The sequence below is a fragment of the Macaca fascicularis genome, chromosome 7, assembly GCF_037993035.2.
Source record: "Macaca fascicularis isolate 582-1 chromosome 7, T2T-MFA8v1.1".
Lineage (NCBI taxonomy): Eukaryota > Metazoa > Chordata > Mammalia > Primates > Cercopithecidae > Macaca > Macaca fascicularis.
In genome coordinates this window covers 74,676,629-74,692,875 of record NC_088381.1, presented here as the reverse complement: position 1 = coordinate 74,692,875, position 16,247 = coordinate 74,676,629, and the positions used below count along the sequence as shown (strand labels likewise).

At 53.5% G+C, this 16,247-nt stretch overlaps 1 protein-coding gene, 1 long non-coding RNA gene and 1 pseudogene across 8 annotated transcripts in view; all 3 read right to left on the bottom strand.

Annotated features, from left to right (window-relative positions):
* SEMA4B (semaphorin 4B) overlaps positions 1 to 16,247 on the bottom strand; it is a 43,888-nt gene that overhangs the window by 15,865 nt on the left and 11,776 nt on the right. For 5 of the 7 annotated variants that reach the window (XM_073996717.1, XM_073996715.1, XM_005560508.5 and 2 more), the window contains exon 2: positions 12,356 to 12,630. Coding sequence is in view for 3 of the 7 variants with exons in the window: in XM_065548426.2 (XP_065404498.1) it covers positions 12,356 to 12,630 (275 nt within the window). In the remaining 4 variants the exon portion in view is untranslated. Of the gene's footprint in view, positions 1 to 12,355; positions 12,759 to 16,247 lie in introns of those variants that run through there. The other 2 variants (XM_065548427.2, XM_073996716.1) reach the window with 1 other exon arrangement.
* On the bottom strand, positions 128 to 4,552 carry LOC141407240 (uncharacterized). Its single transcript, XR_012415385.1, has 2 exons — positions 2,624 to 4,552; positions 128 to 2,289 (listed from the first exon to the last, which is right to left on the bottom strand). It is a non-coding gene; the product is annotated as an uncharacterized lncRNA (long non-coding RNA).
* Positions 7,126 to 7,661, bottom strand: LOC141407238 (small ribosomal subunit protein eS12-like; annotated as a pseudogene).

Below are 16,247 nucleotides of genomic sequence, written 5' to 3'. Positions count from 1 at the left end.
GATTACAGGCATGTGTCACCATGCCCGGCAAATTTTGTATTTTTAGTAGAGACGGGGTTTCTCCACGTTGGTCAGGCTAGTCTCGAACTCCTGATCTCAGGTGATCCGCCTGCCTCGGCCTCCCAAATTGCTGGAATTACAGACATGAGCCACCATGCCCAGCAGCTCAGCCTCTTTTTTTTTTTTTGAGATGGAGTTTCGTTCTTATTGCCCAGGCTGGAGTGCAATGGTGTAACCTGCACTTCTCAGGTTCAAGCGATTCTCCTGCCTCAGGCTCCCAAGGAGCTGGGATTACAGGTGCCCACCGCCATGCCTGGCTAATTTTTAGTAAAGACAGGGTTTCACCATGTTGGCCAGGCTGGTCTCGTGATTTCAGGTGATCTGCCCGCCTTAGCCTCCCAAAATGCTAGGATTATGGGTGTGAGCCACTGCGCCCAGCTGAAGCTCAGCTTTACACCTGGCAGCAAATGAGGAAGGAAGCCCTCGGGTGGGGGTGACATTAGTCAACAGGAAGACGGGGGTCAGAGCCACCGCACCCGGCCCTCAAGTAGGCACTTCTGTCAGGCAGCAGAGACATCATCTCACTGAGCTGTACATTCTCATACATGTCACAGGAGGAATGAGACATATAAAGATCACAGGAGTCTCATGAGGAGTGAGACCAGGACAAACAGACACTGTGGTCCCTCCTCATCTTTTGGATTTTTCCAGAGTTACCTGGAAACGAGGGCTGGTTCAGATAAGCTGGTTGCCCATGCTTATCTACCTGCAGAAGAGCCACCTGGGCGGGCCCTGTAAGTCTGGGCAGCAGACCGCCCTTGGAATCTGTCCAGACACAGAAATGCCAAGGATCAGAGATAAGCCTCAGTCCCAGGTGGCAGCTCAACCCCACTTACGACTGGAAGAAGGGGTGGAAACCTGCCTCGGGCACTATAGACAGAGTGCAGCCCTGCAGACCAGCCAGCCCCTGGTTCATCCCAGGCCTCCAGCCCTCTAGCCATGCGGGGAGTAGAGTGAATGGAATGACAAAGGGACAGAAAGTGGAATGTGCCTTGGAGAGTGAAGGGCCCCTTAACCAGGCTTTCTCCTTCTGGGGCTTCCCTTCCATACTTGCCCTCCTCTCTCTGCCCTGAGACTCAGACTGAAAGCCATGGTGTGCAGAGTAGAGTTAGAGACCTGGGTTCAAAGCCATCCTCCACCACTTACTAGCTGTGTGCCACCAGAACACGCCACTTAACCTCTCAAAGCCCCATTTTCCTTATCTGTAAAATGGGGAAAATAATAACACTTTGCCTCATGGGGTTGTTATTAGAAAAAATTAGATTACGTATGTAAATAATAATATACGTAATAACCCACATTTACTGAGACAGCTTTGCTCAAAACAACGTTGCATATGGTTTGCAGCGTGGCATGGTGTCTGGCACACGACCAACACTCAATGAGTGACTCAAAAACAAAATCCAAAAACCCCTCAGGAAAATCCAGCCTGGTGAGAGCTGCCAGAGGGGCAGGGCTCCTTGGGGGAGCTGGGCCTCCCTCATCCACGGGGTTCACGAACTTAGCCTGGGAGATTCTAACTTAGGCACACACCTGGTCATATGAGGGTGTCAAGGCCAAAGCCAGAGAGCATCAGCTCAGAAACAGAGACCTGTGTGGCACAGGCTCATGTTGTGGGTGCGAGCTGGTATGTGCTCAGTGTGAGTGGTGTTACTGTCTAAGGGCCCAGGTGCTTGGGTCACCTCCAGAGTGACTGCAGACATCTGTGCAGGGCCCTGCCTAAGCTTGCCTGTGGTGTGTGTGTGAGTGTGTGTGTGTGTGTGTGTGTGTGTGTGTGTGTACACGGTACCACAGGGCTTGTCCACGCTTGCGCACTCACTCCTAGGTGCTCTTTGTGCAGGGGTGACGGGAAGGGGGTGTTTCTGCACTTTACTTCCTGCGAGGGACTGGTGCACCTTGGGGTCAGTCTTAGCTTTTATGCTCTCCGTTGTGCCAAAGAGCGTCTCGCTCGCTGTCCTGGGCTGCCTGTGCTGCTCGGACATCCTCCAAATCCATCTATCCAGTGGGTTAGTCCAGTATGAAGAAAGCAGGACACGCTGAGGCTGCAGCCAGTTTTCCCACTCAAGATGAACCCTCTCCCTTCACCCCAACAGGCTTCAGCCAGGGGCTTCTCCAGGGCCAATGCATCCCACTAGGCAGATCATCCTTCAAGAAGGCAGAATGGGGCTGGTCTGGGGCTGCCATGTCCCTCCCTGGAGGGAGACAGCATATGGAGTGGGCACATAAGACCTGCAGGGGGCCGGGCGCGGTGGCTCAAGCCTGTAATCCCAGCACTTTGGGAGGCCGAGACGGGCGGATCACAAGGTCAGGAGATCGAGACCATCCTGGCTAACATGGTGAAACCCCGTCTCTACTAAAAATACAAAAAAACTAGCCGGGCGAGGTGGCAGGCGCCTGTAGTCCCAGCTACTCGGGAGGCTGAGGCAGGAGAATGGCATAAACCCGGGAGGCGGAGCTTGCAGTGAGCTGAGATCCGGCCACTGCACTCCAGCCTGGGCGACAGAGCGAGACTCCGTCTCAAAAAAAAAAAAAAAAAAAAAAAAAAAAAAAAAAAAAAAAAGACCTGCAGGGTCCCCACTCCCCACCCCAGGAAGTGGGGCTCTGAGTAGGAAGTGATGTGGGAATACTCAGCCCCCAGCCCCATGTAAGGGTCCTCCTTCCCTGTGACTCAGCCGGAAGCCTGGAGCTCTCTGGGGTTAGACAGGAATAGGGCTCAGCACCATCCCCACCCTGGGCAGTCCCCACCCCAGGCCAGCCAGCGAGTTGTAGCAGCGCTGTGACTCAGAGCCCCACCCCACCTTTCTCTCTACTGTGGCTCCGGGCACAGCAGCAAGACGCTGACCTGGCCCTAACATCCCACCCGCTACAGGCCCCAGCATGATCAGGCCAGAAAACACCAGTTTCCCTGTGGAGTCGGTGGGGAAGGGGCCTCCAATGCAAGGAGGCAGCCAGTGGCCTCCCCCACTCTCAGAGAGGGGTCTGGGTGGGACAAGTCCCCAGAGAGCCTCCTGAAAGACTGTTGTAGCCCTTCGTCCCCAGGGATGTCACAACTTAAGTCACCAGAACCTTGGACCCACTTATCCCAGCAGCAGCCCCACCTCCAGGGCAGGAGTGCTGACGGGGCGCAGTCAGCAGGAAACTGGGACACACAGCCAACCTGGGTGCACTTCCTTCCTCCACACGGCCTGGCCCGTGCTGGGCAGGGCAGCCACCTCTTCCTCATGGAGCATGGAGGAGGGGGCCACATTCTGCTGACACCAGCCCAGTGCCAGAGTCAAGTCCCTCGTTGGGGATGTTGTGTGCCAAGGGTCCTCCCATGGACTGAAGTCACCAAGAAAGTGGCAACGAGGGCAAGGCAACCCGGCCTCACAGCATCTGTGCTCCTGGGGCATGTCCTGGAAAGCCACTGCTACAGCTCCAAGTGGGCAGACCAAGAGCCTCTGCTGGAACCCCCAGGCAGTCCCAGCCCCGACCTAGGGCCTGTGCCACGGCTGCACACACCACTGCTATCACCTTAGGAGCCTGCCTGCCGCTTGCCTGCTCACAGGCCTACCCAGGGCCAGCTCAATCTCTCTGCTCAGGGGCTGGCTCCCCACTAACAACTCCGCTCCTAGGGCCTCTGCCCTGGGTCTGCCTTCCTGCCTTTATAGATGTCTCCACTTCTTCCAAGGAAATCGGGGTCATCAGGCATAAACAACCTCAACTTCCCGCCCCCATCTCCTCAGAGACCAAATCTTATGTGACCAACTCTACTTCTCAGAAAGCAGTTTTTGTTCCAATGTCCATTCTAGAAACTTTTGTGCCTCCCTGCACCTGCCTTAGACAAGCTCCCAAAGAGAACAGCCACCCCATGCCATCTCTGCCTCTCACCTTCCACTCACGACTCCACAGAAGTTGGGCCTCAGCCAGCCCCACGCTCAGCAGGGACAGCCCTGCCAAGAGCCCAGGGATCGCCTTGCTGCCAGACCCCAGACACGGGTGATGCCACCCCATCCTCTAGGTGTCTGTGCCCCCAGTCCCAAGCATCACCCCGTGTCCCCCTCACACGCCTTCTGGGTCTCCAGCCCTCAAAGAGCTAAAGTATGTAAGCACCTCCTCAGCCCTTTAAATGGATTAAGTCGTGCCATCCTCACAAGGCTGCTGTGGGTTATTACCTCCGTTTCAGGTGTGAGTCAGACCTGGGAGGAGTGGTGGGGATGCCATTTGACCCTGGGCCACCTGGCTGCAGAGTCTGTGTCGCTGACCACCCTCCCGCCTCAGGCTTTGCTCCTGAATGTTCTTACTCTCTGGGTCCGTCCGCTCTTGGCCCTGCTCCTTTTACTCCGTTCAAGCTCCTGGGTCCATGCTCATCACGTCGATGATGCGGATGCTGGCGATCCCCAAATCTCTTCATCCAAGTGCAGACCCTTCTCTAATACACCAGACCCCACAGCGCAGGAGGGCCTCTGTGGGTGCTTCCCACCACCTCACTGCCCCGTTCCAGTCCCACTCCCTGGCTTGGGATTTTGTGTCTGTGTGTGGCACCACTCACCTGGGTGTCTCACCATCCTTCTCCCTCTCCCTCCTAAGTCCAGTCTATAATCAAATCCTTCCAATTTTCTCTCAATATTTTCCAAGTCCATTCCCCTTACCATCCCCACTACCACAGTCCTGAGCCAGGCACCATCCTCTCTCACCCAGGCCACCACCACAGCAGCCTCTCAACCAGCCTCCCATCTCCAGGCCAGCTGCTATCCTGCAGCCAGAGGGCTCTCTGGGAGCCATCACTGTTCTGCCTAAAAACTTCAATAGTGCCCCGTCATCTGAGCTCCTAACTTGCCAGCCTTTGCCACCCACCCACCTCCTGGTTCAACCAAGTGACATGGAACTGCAAGTCAAGGGCCCATTTCTCATCTCCGGTCTGTTCAGGAAGTCCCCTCCGCCCAGAAGGCTTTCCTTTTGACTAACTCACACTCATCCTTTGAGACTCAGCTCAGTTCCACCTCCTCCAGGAGGCCTTCCTGAATCCCCAGCTGGGCAAGGGCCCTTCTCCGTATGCCCATCATTTCCTGTTCACATGTCTTGCAGGGCACTGGTGACACTGTCTGAAGATGGCAGTGTTTGATGTTTGATGATGATGATGATGGTCTGATGGTCTATCTTGCTCTTTCTTTCTTCTTTTTTAAGACAGGCTTGCTCTGTCTCCCAGGCTGGATTGCAATGGCTTGATCTTGGCTCACTGCAACCTCCGCCTCCTGGGTTCAAGCAATTCTTCCACCTCAGCCTCAGCCTCCCGAATAGCTGGAATTACAGGCACCCACCATCATGCCTGGCTAATTTTTGTTTGCTTTTTATTTTATTTTTTTTAGTAGAGATGTAATCCCAAAGTGTTGGGATTACAGGCATGAGCCACTATGCCCGGCCTTTGTGCTCTCTCTTCCACCAAGTTGAGAGCACCTTCAAGATCAAGACCATGTCTTATTCATGTTTGTATCAACTGGTCAGGCGGGCTCCTAGCAGTTGTTCCATAAACGTTTGTTGACTGAACAAATGAATGACACAGTCCTAGTCAGAATGCTCCAGCCCAGAGAGGGGCCCCAGATAAAAATGGGGGAATGTGGAGGTCCTGAATCTTCATACTCACAAAATTGTGTCTGAGAAGCACTGCTTCCACTCTGACCCCTCCCAAAAGCACTGAACACATAGAAGTATAACAGCCAACAGGAGTTCGACTTAGGAGTTTCCTAAGTTTTAAATATTAGCAACTAATTAAAATTTTTCTCTTTTTTTTTTTTTTTTTTGAGACGGAGTTTTGCTCTTGTAGCCCAGGCTGGAGTACAATGGCACAATCTCGGCTCACTACAACCCCTGTCTCCCAGGTTCAAGCAATTCTCCTCCCTTAGCCTCCTGAGTAGCTGGGATTACAGGTGCCCGCCACTATGCCCAGCTAATTTTTCTATTTTTAGTAGAGATGGGGTTTCACCATGTTGGCCAGGCTGGTCTTGAACTCCTGACCTCAGGTGATCCACCCGCCTCAGCCTCCAAAAGTGCTGGGATTACAGGCGTGAGTTATCGCACCTGGCCTAATTAAAATTTTTCTAAAGAGCTTGGAAGTCAAACAAAATATATCCCCAGGCTGGCTGTGGCCCACTACCCCTCAGTCTGCAAACTTCTGTCTGAGACGTGTGCCCCAGTCTCCTGTGTGCCACATTCCTGACCAAGTCTGCCATTTCCAACCATGGCCATGCCATGCCATGCCACCAGGGTCCTTGGCTGGATTCCTTGCCCCGTCTAGACTAACCTCAACAGATTTCTTTACCAGATGGAAATATATAACCTGCAATTATTCAAGGGCTGAGGCGGGTCATCTTGCTGCTTTTGTACGATTCACAGGTGAAGCAGGAGGCAGCTGTTCTAATGGAAAGAATGTGGTTGCTGAATCGAGAACTGTGGCCCAAGGCTTGGTCCCAAACTCTTCTATAGCTGCATGACCTTGGTAATGAGTTGGCTTCACTGAGCTTTGGTTTCCTCATCTGCATGAGATAAAGCAATACACTTCCATATCCAACAGCAGTGCCTGGCACACAGTGTGTGCACCGCAATGGCTGCTTTTCTTTGCTCTTCCTGTTGGCCCCCTTCCTAGAGGATGGCCAAAAGGTGCCAAAAAAAGAGGACACAAGTAGGCTAATTTGGCTTCTCTTTAGGAGTATGGTAAAATGATAGCTTCTGTCTCCTACCTACCATCCCACTGAAACTCCCTCACCACAGGCCCCCCACCTCTCTGAAGCCTGTTAGACTACAGGATGGGCTTCCAGATGGATCCAGGAGTGCAGAATAGAGCTTCCATGCACAACAGGTCAGATCACAGGCCTGAGAGGCAGAACTCTAGCAGTTGGACAAAACACTCCACCTCTGTGTATCACTCTGTAGTCACTCTACTCTTCTGCGACTATCTCTGCCACAGGGCAGGAGCCGGCCCCTAGTGTTCCAGTGTTCAGTGCCCAGAAGAGGGTCAATGGTGAGCTAACAAGTATAGAGCCAGTGTGGGCACCAGGCTTTTTTTTTTTTTTTTGTAAGTCAAAGATGTTTTCTTCATTTCTTGCATTTGAAGTGCTCTCCAATGACATCCATGGCCTGAGACTCCTTGCCACAGTCCTTAACTACTATACAACTGCAACCAATCACTTTATGGGGTTTCCCCTCTCTGTCAATTTGACAGAGGCCTACCCATTCCCCCCTTTTTTTGTTGTCATCAACCTTAATTAGGTTGATTTGGTGCTCAGTACAAAGGGCCTCCGCCAACTTGACATACACAGTCTCATCACACTTGGATGCAAGCACACAAAGATGGGCTTCGCACTTGTCTAAGGCTTTGGCAGCTTCGCGAATTCCATGTGCTAGGCCATTGTGGATGAGGCTGTCTTTAGCACCTTTTGTAAAGCAGTATTAATGTCCATTACACCTCCAGCAGCAATGCCTTCCTCGGCCATGGCAGCGGGTTACGGGTGAAGCAGAATCGTGAATGTACCCGAGCCTGAGCCTCCGTCTCTGCACAACTTGGTGGCAGCAGGGAAAGAGCCACCAGGCTTTTAATTATCTTATCTTACAGACAGGATAGCTGTCCTGCTCCCAGCACACGGAGGACAGAATGTAAAGAGGAGGGGCAGGGAGACCAGCTGGGGAAAAACATAGAGAATGCAGTCCAAGGGAGCAGATTTCCCAAAAAGCTAATCTGAGGGAAGGCGGGCCTCGACCACAGGAGTCTCACGTTGTGTTGTTCCTCTTCCCCCTGATCCCCAGGGAGGGCCACATCATAGGCCCCCTGAGTCCTGTGCCAGCCTGAGCACCCATGGGGGTGGAGTGAGAGGCAATAGGCTCTAAGAAGATAAAGGAAGAAGTGATTGATGACATGACCCAAGTCTAGCCTTTTCTCCAGGCCTTGTGCCACCCTCTGTCTCTTGCCTAGAGGATGAACATGCTGGTATATCCAGATGTGCCCCAAAAGTTGTGCAAGTTTACAGCTTTCCTGGGTTGGCAAATAGGTATTTCAACACCAGCTGGATGTGGGTTGTGCAGAAGGCAGAGCAGAACCAGTGAGGGGCAGGTAGGGAGAGGCATGGTCCAGCCCCATGCAGAAGAGGTTCTTCAGGCAAAGGAGGACTTTGAAAAGGCTGAATCAGCAGCACTTAATAACTGGGCTATAATTAAGCAGGACCCCTGATAATGACCTCCAATCCCGTCCCTGGGGGCCTTGCTTTGTCTTTTCTACCAGGGCAGGCGCTAAGCCCGACAGGCTTGGCACCTAGCAGAGGGACTGCATACCACCAGTGTGCACCAAAATGGATGCAAATAACCTCACCAAGCAAGGCTGGCAGGGGATTTCTAGCACAACAGAGCAGAAGCTACCTTTTTACCATGGACGCAGCACGTGCCAGGCACCACGCCAAATACTTTACATACATTATTTCATGTAATCCTCTCAGAACACTGTGAAGATGGCCATTATTCCTATCTTGCTAATGTGAAAATGGGCCTGGAGAAGGCTGGGAGCGTGCCCCAGGTTGTGCAGTTAGTAAGGGTGGCAAGCTACTTTATAAAGCCAGGCTCTGAGCATCCACAGTTAGAGCGCCTTCCACTTGCCTCTGCAGAACCAGAGAGATGCCGGCCCATAGGACAGAGCTGGAGACAAAGGTTCATGTCCAGTTGAGACCATGTCAAGGAGGGAAGCCAGTAACCGGGGTGAGGGCTCAACAAGCGACCAGCATCAAGGCTTCCCAGGGCAGCCTTGACCCTGGCTGCCTCCTCCAGGGCCAGAGGGCAAGCAGCTGATTTGTGCCAAATGCCCCATTCTCTCTGCTCAATGGGGTTTTGTTGACGGCAGTTTGCAGGCCTACAGATTTCTGTCCAATCTGCTTCAGAAATACTGCATCCAAAGCTTTCCTGCCTGGCACTTCTGGGGCAGGAGGGAATTAATAACTCCCTTTAAGGCTGGGCATGGTGGTTCATGCCTGTAATCCCAGCACTTTGGGAGGCCAAGATGGGCGGATCACCTAAGGTCAGGAGTTCGAGACCAGCCTGGCAACATGGTGAAATTCCATATCTACAAAAATACAAAAATTAGCTAGGCATGGTGGCAGGCACCTGTAGTCTCAGCTGCTCGAGAGGCTGAAGCAGGAGAATCACTTGAACCTTGGAGGTAGAGGCTGCAGTGAGCCGAGATGGCGCCACTACACTCCAGCCTGGGAGACAGGGTGAAACTCTATCTCAAAATAGTAATAATAATAATTCCCTTTAAGTGTCCAAATAAGGTGGCCCAATAAGACTTTGGAGGACCATGGGAGCGGGTGTGTTTTGTTTCTCCCCACATGGCCAGGCTGGGAGGCACTGGGTGCCATTGCTTCTACTCAGCACCACTCCTGCTCCTGACCGAGGCTTTGGTCATGGAGCTCTACATGGTAGTTCCAACACAAGAGAACCCAAATTCCACACGCTTCTTTGAAACATTCCTTTCAGAGACTTCCAGCTGACTGTGGAGCCCGTAGTGGCTGTCTCCCCATCCTCCTCCCACCACTGGCCACTGGGCAAGGCCACAAATTGGCCCCCTGCATCTTAAGCACCCCAGGAATGTGCTGTTCATCAACAATAATTAGGGTTCCCTATGAAGGACCCCAGATGCAAAGCAAGCTGGACGCTCCACTTCAAGGGATTTTGTTTTAAACCACAGACATAGCCCCACTGTCCCTAGGCATCTGGGTCCTTATGGGGTGTGGCTGGGAATTCAGTAGAGGAGTGAGTAGCAGGAGGAAAGGGAGGTATGTAATCTCCAGTTCCATGACCCTTTTTCCTAAGATGTATGTGAGGGAGGGCACTAGGGCCCTGGACCCGGCATCCAATGGTCACCACGAGCCTGCCCAGGATGGGCACACTGCCAGGAACATCTAATGAGACCCCTGGGATGAGGCAGGAAACCGCCTTAGGCCACACTCAAGGGTGAGCCTGTTCAGTTACCAGGGCATTCCCCTCCCGGACCCCCAGCCAGTCCTGGGACCTGCACGTAGGTAAGAGTGGGAGGTGGGTATGAGGGCCAGGAGGAAGCCCAGAGAGGGGGCACTCCAGGGTATAGTGGCAACTCAGTCGAGTCTAGATACATGCTCATAAGTTCAGGTAGCTGGGTGCCCCTATACTATTCTAGGGCTTTGGTGGGACTGGAAAAATGGGCCACTCTGGGCAGACCTAGCCCCAAGAACATAGCAGAAGGGGTCTTTTGCTCCAGGATTCCCAGGTTGGAGAGCTGAGTGTGGACTGCATTTCAGGTCCTCTCAGCCCTCAGCTGGGCACCTTGGTACAATGCACAAAATGCAAGCCCGCCTACAGCAGCCCTGACAGGTGAATGCTGGCGTGTGACAGAAGTCTGAGAACAGTCACAGGCTTGTAGAAGTGGGCCAGGTCCTGCAGCTGCATGGGTAATAATAACCAAGTATTCTAGCTGCTCCTCGGGAAGCAGGTCCCCTCGATTCCCCTACTGCTCTCCAGTTTTGCCTTCTAGCTACCCTGTCATTGTACCATCCAGTTCCAGAGTTGGACATGAAACCTACTGTCTTTTGACACGGTCCCATGAGCTAGCCCAGCTTTCCCAAGGACATAAGTGGAGTCCATTGGAGCATCTGCCCCCATCTCACCTTGCCTTCTCCCAAAAATGAGAGGGTCTGAGGGCAAAGGGAGTTGTGGCCACAACAGAAGTGGCAACGCAGCAGGCCTGGGGCTGGTTACACCTGTTTATCCTGACTTCACAAGCTGAAGCACCCAAGGGGCTACAGTCAAACTAACACCCCAACCCTGTCCTAACCCCAGGCAGAATCACCCCAGATCTGGGCGGGACGTACAGGAATAAACTCTGAGCTGAATAACACTCATTCAGCGGTTCCTGTACCAGGCCCTGTCCCAACGACTTTTCAAACACGAGCTGATTTAATCCTCACTACCTTGAGGTAGGTTCTATTATTATACCTGTTTTACAGATGAAGAAATCAAGACCCAGAAACTTTAAGTAGCCTGCTCAAGGTCACACGGTTACTAAGTGGCTGAGGTAGCATTTGAACGCAGGTCATCTGCAATATTTCAGACAGGGGTTCAGATAAGGTTACTTGAAGCCACTAGGGCCCTGCCTTAATTTAAGTGCTGATTCTACTATTTCCTTTTGTAAATAGGATGCTTTCAGGGGTGGGGATGCTGTGAGGAGATGGAAGTCTGGGACAGTTTCAGTCTGTAACCTCTAATTTATACATGCTTTATTCCAATTCAGACAATATGACAACCAACAAGTTAAAGGGCTTGCGGATACAACATCTGTTGGGAACTTATAAACTTCATATCCGAGTAACACACCTTGCAAGGCACCTATGACTCTGCCTATTTTGCAGATGAGGAAAGTGGGGTACTCTCTGCCTATTTTGCAGATGAGGAAAGTGGGGTACTGGGAGCAGAAGGCACTTACTTGCCCAGTGGAAGAAATGGGCTTGGGATCCAGGACCCTCTGAATCCAAAGCCCAAGTGCCCCAAGAAGAGTTGGAGAAGCAAACGGATGGAAGGGAAAAGGAGAGGGAAGGGCACAGAGCTGAAACAGGAGGTGGCCACAGAAGCAGATGTGAGCACCAGGAAAGGAACCCAGACAACCAGGATGCTACTCGCAGGTCATCTGAGAAGGGGTCGCGCCCAGGACTTGGGAATGTCAGCGCCCAGAGCTGCCCCTATCCGCAGTCTGGTCGCTCCCAGGGCCTGAAGGTCTCTCCATGCTGGGGCTTGGGGTTGCACTGGCAAGCCAGGGATGGAGGGGCGGAGAGGGAGGATCGGGCGCCCGCCCGCCCGCCCGCCCCACCACAGCTCCCGGCCCTGCTGCGACTTGCTGGGAATACCAGAACCCCAGTGTTTATAGGACTGCAAGCACTGGCCTCCCTCTACCCCGAGCCGCCATCGGGGGCGGCACCGCGGTCGGCTCTGGTCAGCATCAAAGACAAGTAGATGGGCAGGCGGACCCCGCCGAAAGTGCATCCTCCTAAGGGAACTAGCCGGGACGGCAGAGCGGGCTAGACCCCACCCCTGCCCAGAAAGAAAACTGAAGAAAGGGGCCCGCAGCCCCACAGCTTCCCTCTCCTCTCCCTCCCTGAGCGTAGCGCTTTGAAAAAAGAAGGTGTCCTAATGGACACCGTGCCTCCGACAGGTCCCCTCCTTGGTCCTTTGTCACAGTCACCTCCGCACGAGGCACGTCCCCGGCAGCCCTCCTTCCCCCGGCCCGCGCCCCCAGGTCCCCGGCACTCACCCAGCGGCAGGCTGATCCGGGGGCTGAGCGCCCAGGTCGGAGGTGGCGGCTGCAGCAGAAGCAGCAGCAGCAGGAGCAGCAGCGGTGGCCGAGGCGGCAGCGCGCCCCATGGGGCGGCGAGCCAGCTCCTCGGGCCCATCGCGGCGCGCAGCACTCGGAGAGCAGGAGCGACGGTGTCCCGCGGCTCGGGTTCAGGTGGCTCGGCCGGACTCCCGGGCGACAGCTCCGCCCCGCGGCCCGCCCCCGAGTCGCCCCGGGGGCTCCCACCTTCAGACCTGGGGGGCGGGAGGTGAGAAACAGTGTCACGTGGGCCCTGGCGAACGCAGCCTCTCCGCAGGGCACCGCAGTACTCCCGCCAGCGCCGGCCAGGCAGCCTCGACTTGGGCAGAGCTGGCCTGCAATCGGCGGAGGGCGGGGCCGAAGGAGGAAGTCGGCGGTGAGCCCGGCCGGCCCGCCCCTTCCCCCTTCCCCTTTCCACCTTCACCGGCGCTGGCAGCGCGAGGGGACGCAGCAGCTCGGGGCGCGGCCGCAGGGGGTCAAGCCAGTGATCAGTAGCCCCGGCGGCCGCCCGAGTGCTGAGACGCTGACAAAAGCCGACCCCCAGCTCCCCGCCCCCACTGCTCAGACCCTCCCACCGCCGCCCAGGCCCCGGCCCCTTCCGGCTCCTCTGGGACCCTCTGCTAGTGGCGTTGGTCTGGGGACACGCTGCGTCCCCACTATGCGCCTAGGGAGTTGGGGGGCGGCTGATTAGACCTTGGTCTCCCCCCTTTAGGCGCCCCCTCCCCTCTTGCTCCTGGCTCCCTTGTTCCTGCGACCAAATGAACTCGGCCGAGCTCGTGCTGACACCGGGGCTAGCAGCTTGAGAGTCCAATTTTTGCACAGGTCAGTCCACTGCAAGTCATGGCTGGGCATTCACTACAAGCTCAGCACTTGGTCAGGCACCCTGCGGGCTTGTACACTTACTATTCTGTCCACGCGAAGCCCTCGGGTGGGGGAAGGGCAAGATTCGCTTAAGTGGGATAATAGGATTTAATGTACTGCTAAGGAGGTAAGACCTTCACAACCTGCACGTGGCCCGGCAGGGGAAGGGAACCCCTAAGACTGGAGTGGAAGCCCAGAGGCACCCACCCCTAATTCTCCTGGCTTCTAACATCACGGGTGGAGCTCAGCTCTGCTGAGACCAGGGGTTTCCAACTGCAGCCTGGACCATTCGCAGATTCTGAAATCAATTTAGTGGATCCCAACAGCATTAAGAAACAAACAAAACATAGAAACTATCTAAGCAATAATCTCAAAGGATAAGTAATTTTGGGAAAGCTACTTCAACTTTTCCTAAGTGTGCACAGGATTACAGAAAAATGTAGTAGTTCCTCCTGTAGTTAGAGTCCAAAAGAGTGAAAGCCTCTGCTAGTTACTTCCATGGCAGTAGAGACCATCTCTCCATAAATCTCCATAAATTTCCTGCAATTGCAGGAAAGCTCCTCTTCACCCCCAGCCAAAATCAGCCTCCTCAGAGCACCTCTTTTCCTCTCCTCCCCACTTCCAGGGTCTGCCACATCTGCTCCCACAACAGGAATGCTGTCAAGAGGGTGGGCACAGCACTCACATGGTCCCAGGTCTCCTTTCTTATAGCTAAGCTTCCTCATGCTCCATGATTTCTGTACCTCCATCACCCTTCTGTGGACATGGTGCAGGCTAGCAGCATCCCTTTTAAAGGGGCTCCCAGCACTGGACACATAATTCCACATGGGATGTGGACAGCAGCAAGCACCCACAGTGCTACTATTTGCCCAGGTTTGGATGCTTTACTCTAAATGGGGTCAATCCACCTACAAACAGTGATACCCAAACTCCTATCTGCAGCCTAGTCCAGCCCTGCTCAGCCAAATGGCCTCAACTTTTTTTTTTTTTTTTTTTGAGACAGAGTCTTGCTCTGTCGCCCAGGCTGGAGTGCAATGGTGCAGTCTCCACTCACTGCAACCTCTGCCTCCTGGGTTCAAGCGATTCTCCTGTCTCAGCCTCCTGAGTAGCTGCGATTACAGGTTTATGCCACCACACCCAGCTAATTTTTTGTATTTTTAGTAGAGACAGGGTTTCACAATGTTGGCCAGGCTGGTCTTGAACTCCTGACCTCGGGATCCGCCTGCCTTGGCCTCCCAAAATGCTGGGATTTCAGGCGTGAGCCACCACACCTGACCCGGCCTCAAGATTTCTACTTGGCTGTCTAAAAAGCATCTCAAGCCCAACATGTCCCAAACTAAGCTCCTGATCTCTCCCCCTTCTCATGTGCTCCACCTACAGCCTTCCCCATCTCATTTAATGGCAATTCCACCTTTAAGTTGCTCAGGCCAAAACCCTCAGCTCCTCTCATTCTCTCACTCCTCACATCCAATCCATTAGCAAATCTATAATCTGACCACTTCCCTGCTCCTTAGGGCCCAGGCACCACCCTCTTTCTCGGGGTTACTGGAAGGGCCTCCTAACTGTTCTCCCCATTTCCTCCTTGGTTCCCCTACAATCTGTTCTTAACACAGCAGCTGGAGTGAGTCTTTAAAACACAAGCCAGGCCAGGCATGGTGGCTCATGCCTGTAATCCCAGCACTTTGGCAGGCCGAGGCGGGCAGATCACTTGAGGTCAGGAGTTCAAGACCATCCTGGCCAACATGGTGAAACCCCATCTCTACTAAGAACACAAAAATTAGCTGGGCATGGTAGTGTGTGCCTGTAATCCCAGCTACTCGGGAGGCTGAGGCAGGAGAATTGCTTGAACTGGGACCTGGGAGGCGGAGGTTGCAGTGAGCCGAGATTGTGCCACTGCACTCCAGCCTGGGCTACAGAGCGAGACTCCATCTCAAATAAAACAAAACAAAACAAAACAAGCCAGGTCAGGGCTTTCCTCTGCTCAAAACCCTCCAAGGGTTTCCCCATCTCATTCAGAATGACTTTACTTGCAATGGTCTGCAAAGCCCTCCATGTCATCCTCACCACCAGTACCACTGCATCCTCTACTACTTTTCCCCTCATTCATCCACACCAGGTACATGTATAGTAGCCTGAACACAGCAGGGCCTTTGATCTGGCTGCTCCTTCACCTGGCACACTCTCCCCCTAGATAACCACAGGACTGAGTCCCTTGCTTCCTTTTGCTCATTTATCACCTTGAAGAATCTGAACTTCCTCCTAATATGCCCCTTATCTCCTTAAAAATACCTTGAGATATTTTTTCAGCGCACTCATCACTGAATAACATACGATATATTATGGTTTTTCTTTATTGTCTGACATCCCATCTCCCCCAGAATGCTGACTGGGAGGGCAGAGATTTTTGCTTATTTGGTTTGTTAAGTAATGTTATCTGAAGCCTCTAGAATAGTGCTTGGCACATGGTAAGTAGGACTTCAATAAGTATGGGCTAAATGAATGAATGAATGCAACTTGTGTCACAAAATACTGCTGACTCATGGCAGCTGACAACCAGAACTATTTTTTTATATCAACTTTGGTCCAATAAAGAGTTTTACCAGCTGGGCGCGGTGGCTCACGTCTGTAATCCCAGCACTCTGGGAGCCAAGGCGGGTGGATCACTAGGTCAGGAGATCGAGACCATGGTGAAACCCTGTCTCTACTAAAAATACAAAAAACAATTAGCCGGGCGCGGTGGCGGGTGCCTATAGTCCCAGCTACTCAGGAGGCTGAGGCAGGAGAATGGCATGAACCCGGGAGGCAGAGCTTGCAGTGAGCCGAGATCGCACCACTGCACTCCAGCCTGGGCAACAGAGCAAGACTCTGTCTCAAAAAATAAATAAATAATAGGTTCTGGCTCAGATGTCATCCCACTGAAGTCATGTTGAAAACTGATTCTATTATCATACATTGGCTTCCCCTCCCAGTT